General features: G+C 36.5%; 1 protein-coding gene across 1 annotated transcript in view; it reads right to left on the bottom strand.

Annotated features, from left to right (window-relative positions):
- The window catches only part of LOC141394769 (myosin-VIIa-like), a 75136-nt gene that overhangs the window by 23777 nt on the left and 29533 nt on the right, over window positions 1–21826 (bottom strand). The window contains 2 exon segments of the mRNA XM_073969645.1: window positions 17321–18202; window positions 18270–18785. Coding sequence (XP_073825746.1) covers window positions 17321–18202; window positions 18270–18785 — 1398 coding nt within the window.

The following is a 21826-nucleotide window of genomic DNA, read 5'->3' as shown; positions in this document are numbered from 1 at the left end:
TGTGTGAGTGCATGTATATTAATACGTTTAAATTTAGTAATGACTTAAGCCATGGTATTATTTTAGTCAAATTTTGAATGGCCTTAACAATTTAATTTGTTAAGGTTTTATTTAGTCGACGACTACCGTTGGTGTGCACAACTTATTTCGGGACGCAAAATAGGTTTACCACTAAAAAGGATCCTGTTAAGCAATAAAAAATATTCTGTTATTTAATTTGGGTGAACGTTGTTTTATTTATTTATTGAATGAGGTTAAGTATTTTATTTCCATGGCAGAACTAAAATTCTCTGTGAATAATAATTTGTAAAATTTTAAGATGTGTTGGAAAACATATGCGGATAAAAGGAGAAAAAACAAAAAAGAAAAACGTTTTATTAAAAAATACAAAAATACTAAAAACCACGTTAATCCATTCAAGAATATTAAATATCACGATTTTCAAAGTACAAGCATTTTAGAGTACCAGACAAAGATATTGTATAAGTTTTACAATTTTCTATGTGACACGAAACCATTGAGTACTACTGACTACCACAAAATAGTTGAGGTGTTACTGTGGCACGGTGCACACTGAATGTCTGATTGCCATTCCCAGGCCAGTCAACATCACATATTTAGTTGTGGTTAACATTTAATAATCTAAAAATAAAATCTAATAATTTAACAAAATAATGGGATGTAAAAGTCAATCAATATCATTGTGGAGACCAAATATTCACATACATACATATATCTTAAGAGAAAATATACTATTTTCATGTAAAAGTCCCCATCGATCCCATGTGTGCAAAAAAATTATTCGGGGTAAAAGGTCATTTTTGGAGGCATTTTTCAGTTTTTTTAATTTTTCTCAAAAACGGTAAGACTTTGCAAAAGCCGGCTAAAGTAAATGTTGTAGATTTAATAATTGTCTACAAAAGTTGCCTTGATTTTTAAAAAGGACTTAACATTATCGAGATACCGCGATCTAAAGTCAAACTAAAAATTAGCTGCGTACGTACATTATGAGGCGAACCGGTTAAAGTAACGACACTATGTGTTAGGTACTTCCATAAGCTTTCAAACGATACCCACCTTGCAGTAATCGGTTCAGTAGAACAGGGTCTAACCCGACTTTTAAATCTGGCTTTCGCGTCGAATAGCCGGCGAACCGGATCCGCCGCCCATGAAAATTATACATTTCCGTAATCAGCGCAACAAACCCTATCATCGGACAAAATTTGAAATCGGAGAGTTTTCGTTGGGGTCGTTTAATTTGAATAACTCTACTAAACACGCTCTGATTTTGTTGGATTTTTTTTAAAGATAGGTATAATTTTGCTCTTTAAGAAAATATATATTTTTTGTGGGGACTTCGCTTATTTTAGACGGTTCGTCTGAATATGTGCATATTTCCATTATAAGTGCATAAAAATCATGTGTTTTTTAGAACAGCTATATCTCAATAATGGTTCTTTTTAGGGGGGAAAATATATAGATATAGATAATTTTTCTGTTTACAATATTTACTTTAGTCACTTTTTTATTAGATCAACCGTTTTCAAATAATAATTCCGAAAACCTAAAAAACCCTAAAAATTTGACCTTTGACCCCGAATAACTTTTTTTGTACACATGGGATCGATGGGGACTTGTAGGACGTTGCTTCTAATGATAAACCCTAGCTTTTCACCAAAATTCAGCTCTGTGGGAATTTTTGCTATTTCAATGTCTATTTTGACTGGGCTAATAAAGCATTCAGAACTCTCGCAGGTCATTTTTATTACACGTTTACGATGAAAAGCAGTATTTTATGGTAGCAAATTTCGAAGTTTCAAATTTCATGAGTAGACCCTATTACATTTTGAAAACTAAGTAAGAATACAGCTGATTGTCACTTCTGCCTGGAAAGAGTCACCATATGCCTCACCTCTCTCTCCGTCAAACGGACAATTGCCGCAAGGAAAATTGCCTAATGAAGATATGGACATTAGGGCTATAACCAAAACAAACAAAAAATACCTGGACAGAACTCAATTGAAAATAATTACGTCATATTTAAATTTTATCAATATTTCACATACATTGCTTGTTTAGTGCATCGAATACATAAAATCCGGCGAAAATATATATGAGAGCTATTTCCAAATCTAAGCCGATTTTTGTCAAAATCGGTGAAACTAAGAAAACATCCCATGTTAAATTTAAAGGCTATTTTTCATAAATTTACCGATTTTTAGCAAAATCGATGAAAGATATATATGGAGGTAATATCCAATACCGATTTTTGCGAAATCAAATCAAAATAGGTACAACTGAACAGGGGCCTGAGGAAACATCCCATGTTAAATATGAAGGTTATTCATCGAAAATTGAGCGGTTTATAGCAAAATCGGGGAAAGATATACATGGAAGCTTGTAGTGCTTTGTAATTATAATTAATAATTATTACAATAAACATTTAAATAAATAAAACAAGTAAGAAAAGGCTATAGTCGGACGAAGCCGACCATGGGATACCCTATACCACTATCCCTGGACAATCGCTCTCCACGGAACTTCTTTTCAATGATTGTGAAAATTTAATTATCAAATATCAGAGATGTAATGTATAATACTTATGACCAAAACCAAAAAGTTATCTAGCATGACAAAGACATTTTTGTAGCAGGAAAGGAAAATTTAGTTCACACAAACTAAAATGTAATGAAACCCACTTATGTATTACTACTGCTTACGATGTTTAACCGCTACGTTATTGAAATTTTTACCAATTTCACACAAAAGTTTCAGTCCATTTAACCCGCTAAGTATTATCTGATCTTCACGTTGGTTTGTACGCTTCTTCTTCATCATTAACTCAAACTTTGTTTTAAATTTTGCGGGTTATTATTTTGACCTACAGAGCCGCTACAAAATTGGTTATAACTTTGTTTTTGGTCCATTTCATCCCCTGAACATTTCACAATCATCACCAAAAACTAATCATTTCTGTTCTGGCCCGAACCCAACCTCCTTAAAAATTCGTTACAATCGGTCTATAATTGCGGCCTTAAGCTTGTTTATAATTTTTAATGGACGGACACACATCGCTAAATCGCTTTATCTCGTCGAGATATGAATTTTGGCAAACCAAATAAGGGGTCTAGGACGAATTTTTCGTGGTGTTACATAAACTTTTGGAGAGACAATATGTAGCATGGGATAAAAATGTGGTTCTCTACACAGAACCCATTATATATTAGGCAGTAGGCCCGTTATCTAGCAAACACTTTATTGCAATTTACATCAGAGGAAAGTTAGTAGTTTTTTCCATATGTAGGCTACTTTGCGAAATATATATGTCCTCCAGGAATTAAAATATCGACAAAAAATAAAATTTTTATATTTTTCATACAAAAGTAATGGTCCATTTCACCCGCTAAAGAATATCAGATCATCATTCAAAATTGTAGGCATATTTTTCGACTTATACTCTTACCCGGTGCAAAATTTCGTGACTATTGATGTATAAATGCGACTTCTAGCGAGTTTATTATTATCCTTTCCTTCCAAATTAGTCGTAATTTGGTATTTAAGGTTTCTAGTTTCGAAACTCTTCCAGAAAAAATTGTGGACATAGGTCCACGTTTTGGTATAGGCCCCTTCTTATGTACCTCCTGATTTTTAGTATTTTGGGGGATTACAGCTACATTTTCCGCCCAAATTAGGTGTAATATGGTATTTGGAATTCCCAGTGGGCACAAACATTCTCCACCAAAAATTGTGGACATAGGTCTACGTTTTGATATTGCCCCCATATAACTGTCCCACCCGATTTTTTTTTGGTATTTTGAGGATTTATGCTACATTTTCCATGCATTTATTAGCAAGATTTGCAGCCAAAAGTTGATTATTCGGAATGTAGGAAGTCCAATTTAATTTGTCGAAAAAGATTTGGACTGGACATTAGAGAAATTTTACAGTTATGCTCCATTTAACAAAAGTTTTGAAAATTTATTGCATTTAACTATGTATCTCCCGGTCCCAAACATTTAATTTACACCCTCCTCTATTAATAAAAATAAACTATGTTTACATTTATTACGAATTTATTTAACAATTAAGCAAATATAAAGCTAGATATTTTGAAACAATTTTCTAAAAATCTGATGCAGCAAAGTTTCTTGCACTGGATAGTGAATAGCTGAGAGAATATTTACAACAACAAAGTAAAAACAAAATATTAGTCAACAGAGTGTCTGTAATGGAAAACATTTCTCAGTTTTATAGTTTTGTTCAATGGTTTTGACCAGTGTGAGGTGAAACTACTCAGGGGTCTAAGAAAATATCACATATAAAATTTGAAGGCTATTCGATTAAAATTGACCGAGTTATTGCAAAATCGGGGAGTGTTATATATGGGAGCTATATCCAAATCTGAGCCGATTTTTGTGAAAATCGGTATGGCTATTCAGGGGCCTGAGAAAATAACACATACATTAGTGAAAGTATTTCATTAAATTAATATAAAAGTTTCATTACATTATTTAACAAATTTTTTAAATTTTCTTTTATTAAACTCAATGAAACTTTTTTCATTTATTTGAAAATTTTGCCTTTTTAGGCGAAGATAATTTTTAGTATTAATTTTTAATTAATTTCTCGTTGGAAATCGAGCTTTATGATCAATAACACTGGTCAACAAGACTTTTGTTTCAACTGAAGTTGCAGTTGTTTCTAGATGAAATCGGCGAGTTATTTTCAAATCCGGTCCCGGTTTTTCTCCATCAGCTCTTGTTTTTGAGATATAGCTCAAAATCGGTTTTTACGAGTTTAACCCAGACTTTCGTTATTTTCGTATACAAGCACATATTTTTTGTGGGTTTTTCGACATTAATATATTACGGAGATGTTGTACGCTCGATAAAATCGTTTTTGAAATAGTTATGGTGAGTATATATCAAAAAAATATACGACGGACCTTGTAAAAATTGCATATTTTGAGTACTTTAAGCGGTAATTACGTCATCGGAGGAAGTCATAGGATCTTCATATGGTACTCCGGATATGCTTAGGGTGTCTACTATATAATCCAGTATTCAAATGTATAACATAAAGTTCATAGTCCCCATGATTCGGCAAAGCAAAGTCCAGGATTTATATTGGTCCCTCTTTCATCTCAAGTGGACACTGACCTCCCCGTGGTGTCACCTGGGGAACTGCCTTTAACACCCGTTAAAGGTAGTGAGCTAACATGTGCCGCGCGTTCACCCATAAGAACGTTAAAAACTTGGGTTTGGGCGTCGGGTTAGTAACCCTCCCCTAGAAAAAACATCCTACTATGAAAAAACGAAAGAAAAGAAAAACAAACCCCTCTAAAGTTGACGAACCCCGCAAACGTTCTAAGGACCATGATCAGCGAATCTGCACCTGGAATGTTCGCACTCTTTATAGAGAAGGTGCAGTCTTCGCATTGGCATACGTACTTGAAAAGTACAAGGCCGATATTACTGCCATGCAGGAAATACAATGGATTGGGAAAGGCGTCACAACAACACCTAAAGGTGACGCACTGTATTATAGCTGCCATGACGTAAAGCATGAGTTTGGTTGCGGATTCGTAGTTAGTCGGAGACTAAAACATCTGGTATCCATCTTCACCCCAGAGAATGAAAGACTTGCTGCAATTCGAATAAAAGCTAAATTCTTCAACATCAGCTTAATTTGCGCTCATGCTCCCACTGAAGAAAAGGACGAACAGACCAAAGATATATTTTACGAGCGCTTAGAAGAAACATATGACCGTTGCCCTGTCCATGACATTAAAATCATTCTAGGCGATTTTAATGCTAAAATTGGAAAGGAGAATATCTTTGGCCCAACAGTCGGGAAATTCAGTCTCCACAGTGAAACATCTGACAATGGTATGAGGCTGATAGACTTTGCAGCTGACAAAAACATGGTAGTTAGCAGTACCAGATTTAATCATCACGATATTCATAAGGGCACCTGGCTGTCGCCAGATCAAAGAACAAGTAATCAAATTGATCATGTTGTAATAGATGGAAGACATTCATCCAGCGTTTTGGATGTACAATCGTTCCGAGGCGCAAACATTGATTCGGACCACTACCTTGTTGCAGCAAAGGTACGTACCCGTCTAAACGTTGCAAATAAAGCACGAACAGACACAACGCGGAAGTTGGACATCGATAGGCTGCAAACACAACAGATAGCCACAGCATATTCCACTCAACTAGCCCAATTGCTTAACGCCAGCACTCCTTGTCCCGATAACATAACAACACAATGGCAACATATTGCTCACTCCATGCAAACCACGCAAAATCCATACTTGGATTCCAGAGACCTCCACAAAGGAATTCATGGTATGACCAGGAGTGTCGTGCTGCTACCGAAGAGAAAAATGCGGCATATAGAGCTACTTTACAATCAGTAGCAACGCGTAGCGCACGAGAGAGATATCGGGAGAAAAGGAGAGAAGAGAAACGTCTTTTCCGCAAGAAAAAGAGAGAAATGGAAAAGCGGGAGTGTGAAAAAATCGAGATGTACAGGAGCCAGAATGAAGTCCGAAAATTCTACCAAAGAGTGAAACATCAAACAGATGGCTTTGGTACAGACACATCCTCCTGTAGAGACCAGCAAGGTAATCTGGTAACAGATACAGATAGCGTGCTCAGGATATGGAAGGAACATTTCTCCAATCTGCTGGTATCCAATAGTAGCGAAGACGATGATACCATAGGTCCAATCCCAGAAGATGGTATAGAATGTATACCGCCCGGCCAAGATGAGGTAAAAACAGCAATCAACCGGCTGAAGAATAATAAAGCAGCAGGAGACGATGGCTTACCAGCCGAGCTGTTTAAAACCGGAGGCGACGCGCTGATAAGGTGTATGCATCAGCTAGTTAGCACCATCTGGCAGGAAGAACGCGTACCCGACGATTGGAACCTCAGCATCCTATATGCTCCAACTATGAGGGCATAAGTCTTCTCCCTATAACCTATAAGATAGTGTCAGGGATATTGTGCGAACGACTAAAGCCAATGGTCAACGAAATAATTGGACCATACCAATGTGGCTTTAGACCTGGCAAGTCCACCATTGACCAGATATTTACCCTGCGGCAAATCCTAGAGAAGACCCAAGAGATGCAGATCGACACATTTCACCTTTTTGTCGATTATAAAGCAGCATTCGACAGTCCCCTCCGATCAAAGGTATTCCACGCAATGTTTGAAATTGGTATCCCCGCAAAGCTCATCCGGCTTTGTAAGATGACTTTAACTGATACTAGGTCCTCAGTTAAAATTGGAAAGAACCTCTCCGAACAATTTTGTACCAAAAGAGGTTTCAGACAAGGAGACAGCCTTTCGTATGACCTATTCAACATTTTGCTGGAAAAGGTAATACGAGATGCAAATGTCAAAAGAAATGGCACAATTTACACCAATAGCCACATGTTACTTGCCTATGCTGATGACATAGACATCATGGGACGATCAGTAAAGGAAGTAACTGATACCTTTAGGAAGGTCGATGCAGAATCTGCGAAAGTGGGTCTGCCGATAAACGGCGAAAAGACCAAATTGATGGTGTCGACGCGCAAAGCGTCCATAGAGCTCGGACCAACTGTGGAAGTTGGTACCTACAATTTTGAGGTAGTTAAAGACTTCGTCTACCTCGGCACTGCCATAAACACAACAAACAACATCAGTTGTGAAATAAGAAGAAGAATTGTATTGGCCAACAGATGCTACTATGGTCTAAGTAAGCAATTTAAAAACAAAGCCACATCTCGTCAAACAAAAATAACACTATACAAAACGCTGATACTACCCGTGCTAATGTATGGCTCCGAATCATGGGTTCTTGCGCAAGCAGATAAGGCAGTGCTTGGTGTGTTTGAGAGGAAAATTCTTCGAAAGATCTACGGGCCGATTTGCGTTGACAGTGAATATCGACGTCGTATGAACCACGAGCTATATAAGCTATACAAAGACATGAATATAGTTAAACGTATCGAGATGCAACGATTGCGTTGGCTAGGCCATATCATGAGAATGAGCGATGATGAACCCGCTAAAAAGGCGTATGAATACATGCCACATGGCGGTGCACGCAGAATCGGCAGGCCTAAGCTTCGATGGAGCATACAAGTGGATGAAGAAATGAAAAGGCGCGGTATTCCAAAAAGTCAAGCGAAAAGCAGAGAGGAATGGGAGATATTTTCTTAGTTCGGTCTATGGAACAAATGTTCTGTGATGGGCCAACTAAGTAAGTAAGTACTATATGAAGTGAGTTAAAGAAAAATAAAGTATTTATTTTTGACTTTTTATGTTTTTTGGTCGCTACCCAAAATGTTTAAGCTATATTATGTAATAAATAGATTTCTCTCGCAATTGCCAATCTATTCCATTTAACATATATTTATATTTGGTTTATTTTTCCGCGGTTTTAAATACATTGAAATATGCCTTATAATATATATCACCAATATTTTTGAAAATTTAACATAGCTGAAGCCAAGGTTTACCCTTTTAGAACACGCGACTCGTGATTGTATATTATACAAATTAAATACTTTTGGATAAATAGAAATGTTTTTGGACGTGGCAAAAAATATTGGCATTAAAAGATAATTTGCGTGGATGCTGTGGCTATATTTATGTTAAAAAATTGGTGAAAATGGGTTGAAGCCACCATGTCTTTTTTTGTTATCTCTCTATTTGTGAGTAAACCACACTTCCCTCAAGTTTCCTGTCAAAGTAAAAACAGAAGCAAACTAAATAAGGATCATCTCACTAAAGTATTACTTTTCAAATTTCGTCTGCTTCTAACATTAAATGAAGCTGACATTTTGAAGCCAGATTTACAGTGTTTTTTAAAAATTTTCTTCTAACTTTATTCCGCAAACAGGTTTTTATAAAAAACATATATAGGATTGTAGTATTTGCGATTCTGAGTTATTTGATAGGAATACTGTGAATGTAGTCTGCACAGCTTCATAGAAATCTGCATCCAAATGCGAAAATTTTTGTGCGAACATTTTTCTAAAAATCATATTTTAACAATTGTTACTCGATTTCTTCGTACTTGATTGCACATTTTAGTTTTTTACGTTCCTGATTCAATAAATCATTCCCCGTGAAAATCCATCTACTAAAACGCGAGTTACAAGAAATTCCAAAGTAGAAAAATCGCCTAAAATTGTTTTGGAAATATCGCGTATTTTATCGCGTTTTCTGCGGTTCGTTTCCACTGCAATGAAACAACTAGTACATCATCTTCGTTTTAGCGGAACAGAGATTTGAAAACTGCACTTATAAGGGAGCTACATTCATTTTATCTCAAAAAATAGTGTGTGATGCTACATCCTCGGTTCTTGATTGATCCGCCTTGAATTAGATATATATCGATATAGATTTTCATGGTGAACACTGAAGTCGGATGCGGACAAAAATTGTAAGCACTTTGCGCAAATTAGAGATATTTTATAGGTTTTTTAATGCTAGGATGCAGCCGATGCTACATCTTAGCCTCCAATGTAAATTTCGAAAAAATATATTTAAATTAAATGGTATGATCTTGCTATACATGAAAATCACATGCGGATAAAATGATTTTGATAATTACGCGATTTACACGTATTTTAAAATGCATTTAAATTAAAATGGGTTATTTGACCTCTGTTTCCACTTCAGAAGCTTTGAGATATATCCTCATCAACCCAATTAACTTCCCTAATGGGAAAGCTTTAATATGAATATCAATAAAGCAAAATCCGTCTATTTTATTGGGAGATTTAAGCAAAACGAAGGAAATATTCCTATAAATTTTTTCCAATATTTTCTACTACATAATGCATGTGAAAAAATATTTTGTCAAATAAAAAATTCTTTTTGACCAAAATATGTGTTTATTTTGGCTGTAACATCAAAACTATAACACCAATCCGTACGATTGTAGTCTCATTTGATTCGCCGTGAAGTTTAGATCCACAACCAATTTTTATGTAATTTTATGACCACTTAATTGGCCTTAATTTTGAAAAAAGTTGAATTATATTCAAAAATTTATCAATTTTATGTACATTCCGCGAATTCTGTATAACATTTTGCCGGTATTATGCAATCTACTCACTGAAGTCACTTCGAGATAACTTTTTTGTAACAATGGTGCTCATTAAAATAATTAGCGTTTTTATAATATTTTCTTCTTAAAAGCGAAATAAAAGCGCCATAACTTTTGTCCGCAACAACCAAAAATTGGCTAGCGACAGATACGTACTGGCAATTTTTTTCTTAACCTACATATCAAAAATCGTTGATGTAGCGCGAAAAAAAAATTATCCTTTTTTTCTGAAGAGGAATATGAAATAATTGACAATATTCCTGATATATATTTTAGTTTTTCTTCGAAATTTTCATTTTGACGGCAATTAAACCGCGATAAGGGCGCTATTTTGAAAAATATCATTCATATTAATACATTTTGACATGTTCTTTTTCAATGCCAACTAAAAAATTATTATTATTAAAAGTTGCAAAATCGACTTTTTGCCTCAAAAACTGGGCAAATTGCCTATAGTGCGTTGGCTCAAAATCAATGACAAATTTCATTAATATTACGTAGGATTTAATTTATATTACGTAGCTTTTTCCTTCAGTGCGTATAGCTTTTATAAGCAAATTGAAATTTTTTATTGAGTTTTTATCATATTTTACAATAACAACGTGGTTTTACAAGGACAAACTGTCAACGACAATATTTGAATACTAGGGAATAAATGGAAAGATGTAATTGGCCTCGAATTTACTCATATACATAATGTGCTACATTATACTCTTCATATATTTATTATGCGGCGCAGTCATGTAGAACAATATAAGGTAAGAGCAATACCCAGCTGACTGAACTGAGCTGTGATGATAGTGTCAAATTCCATACGACATTTTATATTTTTACTATGTTTTTTTTAACTTGCTTCGTTGTCTGTTAGTTCAAATCTGGTAACTCATTTTTCACACAGTTGCGGTTGACCAATCGAACTGAAACTTTGCACACTTTACAGATTTGGATGACAATACATGAATATGAAACCAAAACCAATATGGGTCCATTATTTCCTATAGCCCCCATTAGCGGTACCACCCGATTTTAGGGATTTTGGGGATTTTATCTTCATTTTTAGTCCGAATTGGCTGTACTTTGGGATTTGGAGTTTCCAATGGTACAGAAACTTCCCACCAAAAATTTTGGACATAGGTCAAGGTTTTGGTATATCCCCCATATAGCGGTACCACCCGATTTCAGGCATCTAAAATGTTGTTGTTAACTAAAAACTTAAAAATAAAATATAATTTAAAAAAAATTAAGTTACAATGTTTTATTTATAAGTGCACCAAAAAATTATAAAATAATTGTTCGCGTAGCCTTAGTAAGTATATTCTTCTTCATGATGGAATCTCTCAAATAAAACACTTGCCGTTTAATTTTGTTCCCATTTTTAATTTGAAGGCAAGTGTTTTATTTGAGAGATTCCATCATGAAGAAGAATATACTTACTAAGGCTACGCGAACAATTATTTTATAATTTTTTGGTGCACTTATAAATAAAACATTGTAACTTAATTTTTTTTAAATTATATTTTATTTTATATTATTTTATTGAGGAAAAGATATATCATTCAGAAAAAAAAACTATTTCCCATAAAGACTTCTTCATATCAATGATATGTAACCTCTTCCAAGTCCGAACAACGTGCAGCACACTATTACACCTCTTATAGAAGCGGTACAATATTTTTTTAATATGTGTGACATTTTGTTAAATTTGAAAAATATTAAAGCTCTAATAAACAGGTGTTCTTTGATTTCCAAAACAAAAGTTTGTAACAGCTTCTCCTTTTTCAATGAATTTTAAGCGACCCCAAACATTTTTGCAAGAATTCTACTTTTTGCGTGAAATTATCCATTTAGTAGAATGATATGGATACTTTAAAATTGAAAATGAATTTTTTATTCATGTTTTTCAAAATATTCAATCAAATGTGAAAAATATTAGTTTTATAAATTCCAATAATTTATAGACATTTCCTTATTTTGTTTACAAGTACCGGTGACAGTAACGTTACAAACAAAAATAAATTCCTTTGTGGTTGTTGTTGAGTTGTATTTGTTGTAGTATTTACTTTACATTCTTTGTTCTACCATGCGGCGCAGTATAGAACAGATTAGTAATCTATTTTTATTAAATTTTGAAATATTCTGGGTAGATCCTAATAAATTAAATTAGTTTATAAAAATATAATAAAAACCAACTGATTGTCGCTGACACCTTGTATTATTGCACCATGGTTTTTATATGATTTATATGAAACCCCAAAGAGATTTTTTTTTAACAAATTTTAAATGTTTTGGAAAAATGTTTTAAACATTTTTTTTATTAAAAATTTGTTTTCAATTTTTTTTTTTATTTTTAGGATTTTTTTTATAGGCGTTTGGCGTTTTTTAATAGATTAGAACATATTAAAAACTCAAAAACAGTCATAAATTGATGCAAAATATGAAAAAATTACAAATTTTAGCTTTATCTTGAATTCCTCTGCAACTGCTAGAATGAATGTAATAGCTTTTAATGTGTCGAAACAAGGGGAGACTTCTCTCATATCAATAAGTGCACCCCGATTCATATTAGCACAATTATATGAGACCTACTGTTTATCGCCGATTCCGAACGGCGTTTCTTCAGACACCACTTTGTAGAGAAGTTTTTCTTGGCTGAAATACTCAGGAAATATCGCCAACATTACTGAGGGGTATTCTGCCACCGTTGAAAATGTTGATGTTGACTGGCCGCTGAATCGAACCCACGACCTTCAGCGTGCAAGGCGGGTGTGCATACCATTGCACCACGGTGGCATCCGTCTCCCTTGTTCCGTATGGGATGTTTGTGGAACAATTATTATTATAATGTGTCGGAAAAGTGAATGTCATATCTTGCGAAAAATTAAAATATCTTTATCTGTTCAAAAGTCACTGAGTTTTGACCAGGAAAAACGATTCTGAACCATTGTGCGTCGTGTAGGGGACGACAAGAACAAATTTCAAAAGGATCCGAGAGGAACTCTTAAATGTCTCTGTTTCCGAATCTTGTGTGGGAGTGAACCGATATAGTCCATAGTCGGGCCTTATCTATATCGGTGCTATGTGCACAGTTTGGACCAAATCGATTGCTTGCTTCGAGAGTTATCGTTCACATCTTCGAACTTAAACTAAGTTTGGACAAAATATTTCGAATGCCAAATTTTAGAACGAATCGATTCATTCGTTCTGGAGTTATCGAGCGCACCAGCAAGCCAGACAGACGGAAGAACGGACGGACATGGCTAAATCAACTCCAAATTGTCTGAAACAGATTTCGTCCAAAAATACTTCGGGTATAGAATCATTATTTCGATGAAGCACATGTTTGGTGGTATCAAAGTGTACACACCCTCTTTAGCCTAAGGCTCAGGGTATAAGAAGTGTTGCATATTACATTGTAGATATTTGTATACCCTCAGCATTTATGCTAACGTGGGTATATACACTTTCATACGGGCAAAATGTGCCTCATCGAAATAATGGATTTAGACCCCAAGTATGTTTGGGCGAAATGTGTTTCAGACAATTTGGAGTTGATTTAGCCATGTCCGTCCGTCTGCCTGTCTGGCTGGCTGGAGCGCACGATAACTCTCGAACGGATCATCCGATTCGGTCCAAAATTTGGCCTTCGTAATATTTTGTCCAAACTTAGTTTAAGTTCGAAGATGGGTTATATCGGTCCATTCCTTCCGGTACCTCCCCCACAAAAGTTCGGAAATGTTTGGAAAATTTGTGCGCACGATAACTCTAGAAGGAAGTAACAGATTTGGTCCATACTTTGCACATCGTGAAATTTTTGCCAGACATAAATGAGGTTCCAGCATGGAGTCAATCGGTCCACTCCTTTGGGTACCTCCCACACAAAATTTTGGAAAAGTTCAGTTTAGGACTTGTTCACGAATAGCTTTGATTTTTGTTGTATCAACTTGTATTCACTGCCCTCCATATAACGGCATAAGTTTCATCAGGAGCAAGTCCATACTTCCTGAGAAAATAGCCTGAAAGGTAAAAAAGCCCTATGACACCGTGTGAAGTGGTTGGAGCGCAAGGAACGGATTTGACGATTCGGTCCAAAATTTGGTCCCCGTAACATTTTGTGCAAACTTAGTTAAAGTTCGAAGATAAGCCATATCGATCCACTTCTTCAGGTACCTGTCCACAAAAGTTCGATTTGGTCCATACCTTTACATCGTAATATATCTATAAGATATAGATCAGGTTAGAATATGGACTATATTTCTCCACTCCTTCGGGTATCTCCCACACAAAATTTCGGATAAGTTCCCTTTAAGGCCTGTTCTCGAATCACTTTGATTTTTGTTGAAGCAACTTGCATTCGCTGCAACAATTACGGCAGTAAACGTTTTTTCAGGGGAAAGTCCATACTTCTTGAGAAAACAGCCCGAAAGTTGTAAAAAACCCCAATAGCACCATATGTAGGGGCTGGAGGGCTCGAACCGGATACTGCGTTCGTCCACACTTTGGATATTATAATATTTCTTCGAATATTAGATGAAATTGAAGGTGGTGCTTATAGGTCCACTCCTTCCGATACCTCCCCCACAGAAGTTTGAAAATATTCGCTAAAATGGTACGCGCGATTTCTCATTTTATCGAAGGATTTCCTAGTGGCCCTGTTTACAGTGATATTATGTTTTTTGTAGGCTAGTGTGATAAAAAAGCCCTATCTATCGATATCCCCGCAAATTGTGGGGCTTTAATCCTATCCATATTTTTGTCGGTGTATATGTCCAAAATTTTAAAAACCCCGCTAAATACATACGTTTTTTTTTTTTTTTTTTTTGGGAAAAAAATCAATCCACACAGGCTGAGGGTATATCTCTGTCGGCAAAGCCGACTGATACTTTTTTGCTTGTTCCTTCAAAAAATAACGAAATTTGACAGTTTTAGAGATATGGCGCGATGTATATACAAATTATTATTATAAAATTTGAGGCAATAAATGCAAAATATCGACTTTAAGAGGTCAGGGGTAGTTCCCATTGGTCTAACAAATATAGCCCCGAATTTTTTTAAAAATTCAATATAAAACCATGTTTCGATGGGGCCGAAGAGAGACTACTTAATGGTAGTAAGTGAACGACTTGAACTCGAATTACACTGTGCAACATTTTTAAGGTGGTCTTGTGCAAACAATTCGAACTGAGGATTTTTTGAAAGTACAGACCCAAACGACAAGAAACCCTAGTTGGGTTTTGTTGTGTCAGATCCAGCTCGGATTTTATGGCCCCATCTAAACATGGTTAAATATTGAGTTTTTAAAGAAATTCGGGCTATATCTCTGAAACCAATGAGAATCTTCTTCTGACCTCTGAAGCCAATTTGTAGATAAGGACTAGAATAAAATATTTGGAGAAATAATGAACTCGAAAAACTACATTTATTGCCTCAAATTTCAAAATATAAATTTCGCACCGTATCTCTAAAACCGTTAATTTTTCTTAGTTTTTTTATGTGTTTTTTTTTTCAAATGATAAGATCTACTAGTTTAGGGCTATAATATTGCTAAAGACAGCAAGGACAAATTCCTATTCGTTTCTGAGATAAAGGCCTGATAAATGCAAAAATGTGTAGATTTAGGCCGGTTTAGATGAACCCATAAAATCCGAACTGGATCTAACAGGACAAAACCCTACTAGGTTTTTTGTAGTCTAACCCCCTGTTTTTGTAAATTTTTTTTTTCTTTTCACACGAGTTGTCAAATTTTGTAGATCGGTTTATTCGCTTTAGCGCAAATGTAGAGCGCTGATTTTTAAATGAGGAATTCTTAGCTGTATATGGAACGGGTATACGAAAAATTAGGTATGTATGTCTTCTGGGGTCTGAGCTATAGATGCCTAAATTATTACGAATATAGACAAACGAACAAAAATAATTTACAAAAACAGGGGGTAAATATGTACTTTCAAAAAATTCATACTAGAAGTTGTTTGCATTTTTAGTGTTGCATAGTGTTATAAAATTTCGTATGAATCACATTCGTGTGATCGTTTGTGGGAACGAAAAGACAAAGATTTTTTTCAAGATACGAAAAATAAGGAATTGTATTAAATTTGGTTCCATTTTTATTTTGTAACCAACTGAAACGGACCTATTTTCAGATGTTCGTAGTACCAAAAAGAACCAATTTTCAATTCCTCGAATCCATAATCTGCCTAATTATTGTACACTTTCTAAATAAGGTATACTTTTTGTAGAGCTGTCACAAACCTCGCTCGGGGACTTACTGGTAGCCATATGTATGAATGTATAACAAAATCCCAAGTGGTTTTTGGTGATGGGTTTGTTTTTCTTCAGAAATCTTTGTTTAATGTCATAAGGATGTTCAGATAAAAGATAATCACACGAATTTTAATACTTAATTATTGCTAAATAACAAAACCAATTACAGTATACAGAAAAAAACGTCCACCACCACCATGACCACCAAGCATTTAAAGACAAAATCCAATGCCAAGAATAAACAGAAGCACATATTACAATTTGCATGTCATGGACATAAATAAATTAGAATTTTATTTACAATTAATAATATACATCATTTCTTTGTCGCAAAATACTTTGAGGTGGTTTCATTCATTGTTGACAAGAATAACAACAAACAAAGGAATTAAAAAAATATCAATTTTAAATAAATATTTGTACAATTAATTAAACAAACAAATAATCCGGTACAGGGAAGTTGGGGGAGAATGGGAGGTACAAAACTTATCTCTATATTAAAAAATACATTAATGAACTACAAACTACTGGTGCAATTGGTTGGGGAGATGGTTGGCAAGGGTTGTGTGGAAAAGCGTTAAGTATTGGCACAAATGAAATGAATTTTTAACACCACCACCCATCCATCCACCAATCGATCGTCAAGGCTTAGCAAAAAATACGCATCAATTTATTATTGGTTTATAAAAAATAAAATTTGCAATTTGCATATCTTCTAAAGAAGGCAACAAGGGTTAGAGTATACTAGCTACATTTGTTGTTGTTTTATTTACAGACGTGTTTGATTTGTATATTTTCGGGGTGGAGGTGTAGGCATTGTTGATTCATAATAATTTACGGGACGCGATAAAAGTTTTGTGGGTATAATACGAGGTTTACTTAACACTTTCTCGAACATTTGTGATTTCTCTTTAACATTAGGTCCCACGGGTCCACTTACATCGGCTTCATTAAGGAAACCAAAGACATCATCGACAATTTTCTTCGAAGATTCATCATCAATGTAATTGTTGTTGTTAAAGTCTTCTTGGGGTTGGCTGTGGCCATTTGTTTGTACTGCTACTGGTGCAATAGGTGTTAGAGGCGGCGTAGGAGCTGGTCTCTTCTGTAATGGATCTATGCCTCGTAAACGTTTCTGATAATTGTCCTCTGCATGCTGTTTCCAACGGCGTTCACCTTCACGACGATATTGTTCCTCTTCTGTCTTTCTAAGTGCACGCAATTCCCTTATTCTCAACAAACGTGCTGCATATTTTGTTCTAAATTCCTTGCGTGCCAAATAACCTCTACAACGTGCCTGCAGTAATGTTACCCGCCTTCTTAGCTGAGCAAAATCATAGGATAATTGTCGTGATTGCACCTTGGCAGCCAAGCGATGGAAACCTTTTTGCATTAACAAAAAGTCTCTGCGCGGCTTACAGGCTCTCCAATTTCTTTGGATTACAATTGCCGCATTACGATGTCTCTCCAAATAACGCTTGAATATTAGACGACGCACTGCTCGCTGTATAGTAACAATGGCCTTGAGTATGGCACGAGATCTCTCTTCCTCTAGTATGGCATCATCACAATCTTTGAGAAATACTTTGGTCAAACCAAATTGGTGATCCGACTTCAGGGACAATTCATTGTGGCATATGTCTTCGGTGACTTGACGATAATTGACCTTGTCCATGCGACCCAAGCCACGCATCAAGACACGATAGCGTTGTACAAATTCCTTGTATGTGTGACGTATGGGATAGCCAGCACGTCTAATGCGGGCAGTTTCCATCATGCCAGAATAACGCAGCTGACGAACACATAACTCGCGATCGAATTGCTGAAAGTGCACAATAAAGTCATTACTTCAAAACTCCATAGAAAAAAAAAACATTTTCAAAACTTACATTAGGTTGTTTATTTTCATTGGGTTTGATACAGCGTATAAAGAAGGGATGAGCCGCCGACAGGGTACGCATCAACAACTCCAATGAATTACGGAATTTCACAGACAGTGTCACCTGCTTCTTGATCGTATCGAACGGCACCGTCACCGGGAATATTTGTTTTAGGAATTTATTCTTCGATTTGGCAATCATTGTATTCAAATCTAAACTAAAGGAATCCCGATTCTTTTCCAAAAATCCTTGGGGATTATACATAACCACACCGGCATAGTGCCGAATACCGAATAGGGTATTTGACCGTGACTTGGACTTAACATAAATCGAACGATTACCATGTTGAGTGTGTAGCTTTTCGAGCAGCGTCAAATCGGTACCTTTGGGAAATTTCGATTCTTCATCGATTAGAGACATAATGTTAATGGCTTTCATGCCAATCAGATCCAAGACTTCTTGGTTATCCTGAAATTCGATATGTTGCCAACTGATATTTTCCTGTTGATATTCCGATTGTTCCATCTGCAAGAGAAACAATAAAGAGAAATTAGTTTAATATAGACTTTGTCACGACCAAATCTGTCTCAAGTTCAGTACACATTGCCAGTTCTGACTGTCGATTTTTGCAATTATCGATAACTGCCCAACCGACCAACAACTACAAAATGTTTTGTGGCTGCATGATGAATGACAAAAATGTAGGAGCAACCATATTCTATGAACAAAATAGCATTTTTTAAAAATCTGGAAATATATATTGTTGTGTCAATCATATATTTTGTGACAGGGATCATAAAGACACAAAATATATTGTTGCCCTAACAGGAACATTTTTAAAATACCCTATTTAGTTTTTAGAATATGATTACTCCTACAATATCTTTTCTTTGCGTGATGTAACCGATTATTTGAACAAAGCTGTCATTCAAAAATGAAAATCTGTACCCAGGTTTAAACAATTTGGAGTCGACTTAGCCATGTCCGTCTATACATTGTCTAACTTATATCAAGTTCGGAGATAATCTATATCGGTCCACTGGCTGGTTCTTCCACAACGTATTGACCAGGAACCTCCTTACATCAACCTTCAGGGCAGCGACTGCTACAGTCCACTGGCTGGTTCTTCCACAACGTATTGACCAGGAACCTCCTTACATCAACCTTCAGGGCAGCGACTGCTACAGTTTTTTTTTTTTTTTTTTTTTTTTTTTTTTTTTTTTGGTGGTGGGATACAATTTTTATCGGGAGTGGGTGGGTACATCTATGGAATTGTCCACGTAGGAGACACAACGACAGATACTATGTTGCATCTTCGTCGTTGTCATCAAAATACGAGACTCTCCGCAGTTTCCAAGCAGCCACTTAACACCGGTCGTTGTTGTTTCAATTCCTCAAAATGTCTCATAGTTGCAATTTAGGAGTTGGAAGAATATCAAAGGTCGGCGCGGTACAGGAATCCAATCTTAACAACAACTGCAGCATACTGCGATGTGATGGTTACACCATACTGAGGAAGGATCTCACCAGAAGTAAAGGAGCGGGACGGCTGCACCAGTCTGTTCTATCACCTATTTCCCCTTAGACTGGCTCTGATGAGCATTACATAGAATGTACTGTGATGAAGAAGAGTTGCTTAACATATAAATCCCGTCGAATAATAGCTACATTCCAGGTTGTAGGCCCAACATGGTCTTCATAATCGACTTGTCTTAGTGCATTTTACTGTTAATCACGAGTAGTGACATTCGGTCTTAAGTAATGACTAGATGGGTATAACTGACTGACGAGATTGGTAGGTCTACGCTTTCACCATCGAGTCTTGGGTCAGATTATCTCCCTATAATAGTCTATATCAGCAGACGACCTGATTTCGGCCTATACACGCCGCACATTCATTATTGATGGGAAAGCTAATTTGCCTAGTTTCAGAGAGTTCACCATTCACCTCTTCAGAGGACGTTCCGGGACTTCATCACAGTTGGTGTATACCTGGTGATCGACTACCCAAATTGAGACCAAATTCCCCACGATTAATAGGTGTCATAGGCCTAACAATAGCCCGCTTTTAGAAGGTCATGACCGACTGGTCTTAGAGGATTTTGGGTAACGGTTAAGTCACTCTCGAACCCTGAAAAAAGGAAGATAGGACTTCAGTCACCTTTGGCGACGGTACGCTGACTGATTCGAAGAGGTGCGCAAGTTATTTCAATAGTCAGTTTGTCGCGCATCTCTGGAGTGACAGGGCGAAAAGAAGTGTACTACGTCGCATTAGATCTCTTCCTGTCGTGGATGAACCACCACAATTTACAATAGATGATGTTACGAATGTCATCACCAACGCTAAATCATTATGGAATCTCCATGGTAATGCTGAAACAGTTCTCAACCTGCCGTTAGCCACACACATCGTTCCCGAAGCCTACAAAAAGGGCAGGGTGGACCCGCTACTGAAGGATGCCAGCAAAGGTGAATCGTATACGCCGATTTCGCTTTTGTCGCCCGTAGCAAATACCCTTGAGACTTTTGTCCTCTCCAGAGTCCAAAAAAAAAAACAGCTATCCAGTTGTCGATCATCAACATGGATTCCGTAAGCAGCACAGCATGACAACAGCGCTGCACGCCATCTCCACACATAGTAGTCAAGGGCTTAACCAGACCCAGCCGTGTGATAGAACAGTGATGGTAGCGTTTGACTTATCACAAACCTTTGATACTGTCAAACACTCCACGTTGTTTGAAGACACCTTGCAGACAACCCTCCGACCAAGTTTGAGACATTTGATAATGAATTATACATAAGTGTGGATGCCAGTCATACATGGTTTTTAGGGACAAGAAGTCTAAGCCCCGTAGTGTGAAATGGGAAGTTCTCCAAGGTGGAGTGATATCTTCTGAAATTTTTAATCTATAACTTTCCTGTATTTGACCCCTCTAACAGTGACACCGATACGTATGGGGAGGATTGTACGGTCTTGGAGTCGGGTACCTTCCCTGATGTCATTTTTGAACGGCTGAACCCCTATCTGCTCGATCTTACCACCTTTTTCCGTGCGAGAAATATGCAAATATCCGCCACTATGTCCACGGCCACTCTGTTCAGCACATGGACTGAGGAGATGAGCACTGAGGTTAATGTCCTGCTAGATGATAACAGAATTGCAACGACTAACTACCCCAAGATATAACATTCGACAGTATCTTCACCTCGTCCGCGCATGCAACAGCTGTCTATGGCATGCGATGGAGTAGGAACAAGATCATCAAGAATCCTTTTTGACCACGTATAACGCGATCATCTGGTCTGTTGTATGCTATACGTAGTCAGTGTTGAATGCAACAATTTTCAAACCTGTCAGAAAGAACTCCGTTCTAATATCTGCAACAAACTGTCTCCCTCATATTATCAGTGGACCATCTGCAAAAGTAGGTGAAGATTCTTGTAGTAAGGCAACAGAATGCTCAGGTGTTACTGTGGGAATCATTCTAATCAGCGTATAGTGGATAGAATTCCCCCACCCAGGCATGTCAGGAATGGTTTTTATGATTTAGGGAGAGAGACCCAA

The sequence above is a fragment of the Musca autumnalis genome, unplaced genomic scaffold (genome assembly GCF_047663935.1).
Source record: "Musca autumnalis isolate F117 unplaced genomic scaffold, ASM4766393v1 scaffold_2, whole genome shotgun sequence".
Taxonomy (NCBI): Eukaryota; Metazoa; Arthropoda; class Insecta; order Diptera; family Muscidae; genus Musca; species Musca autumnalis.
The sequence above is the reverse complement of the archived record's forward strand: the minus strand, read 5'-3'. Positions and strand labels throughout refer to the sequence as shown.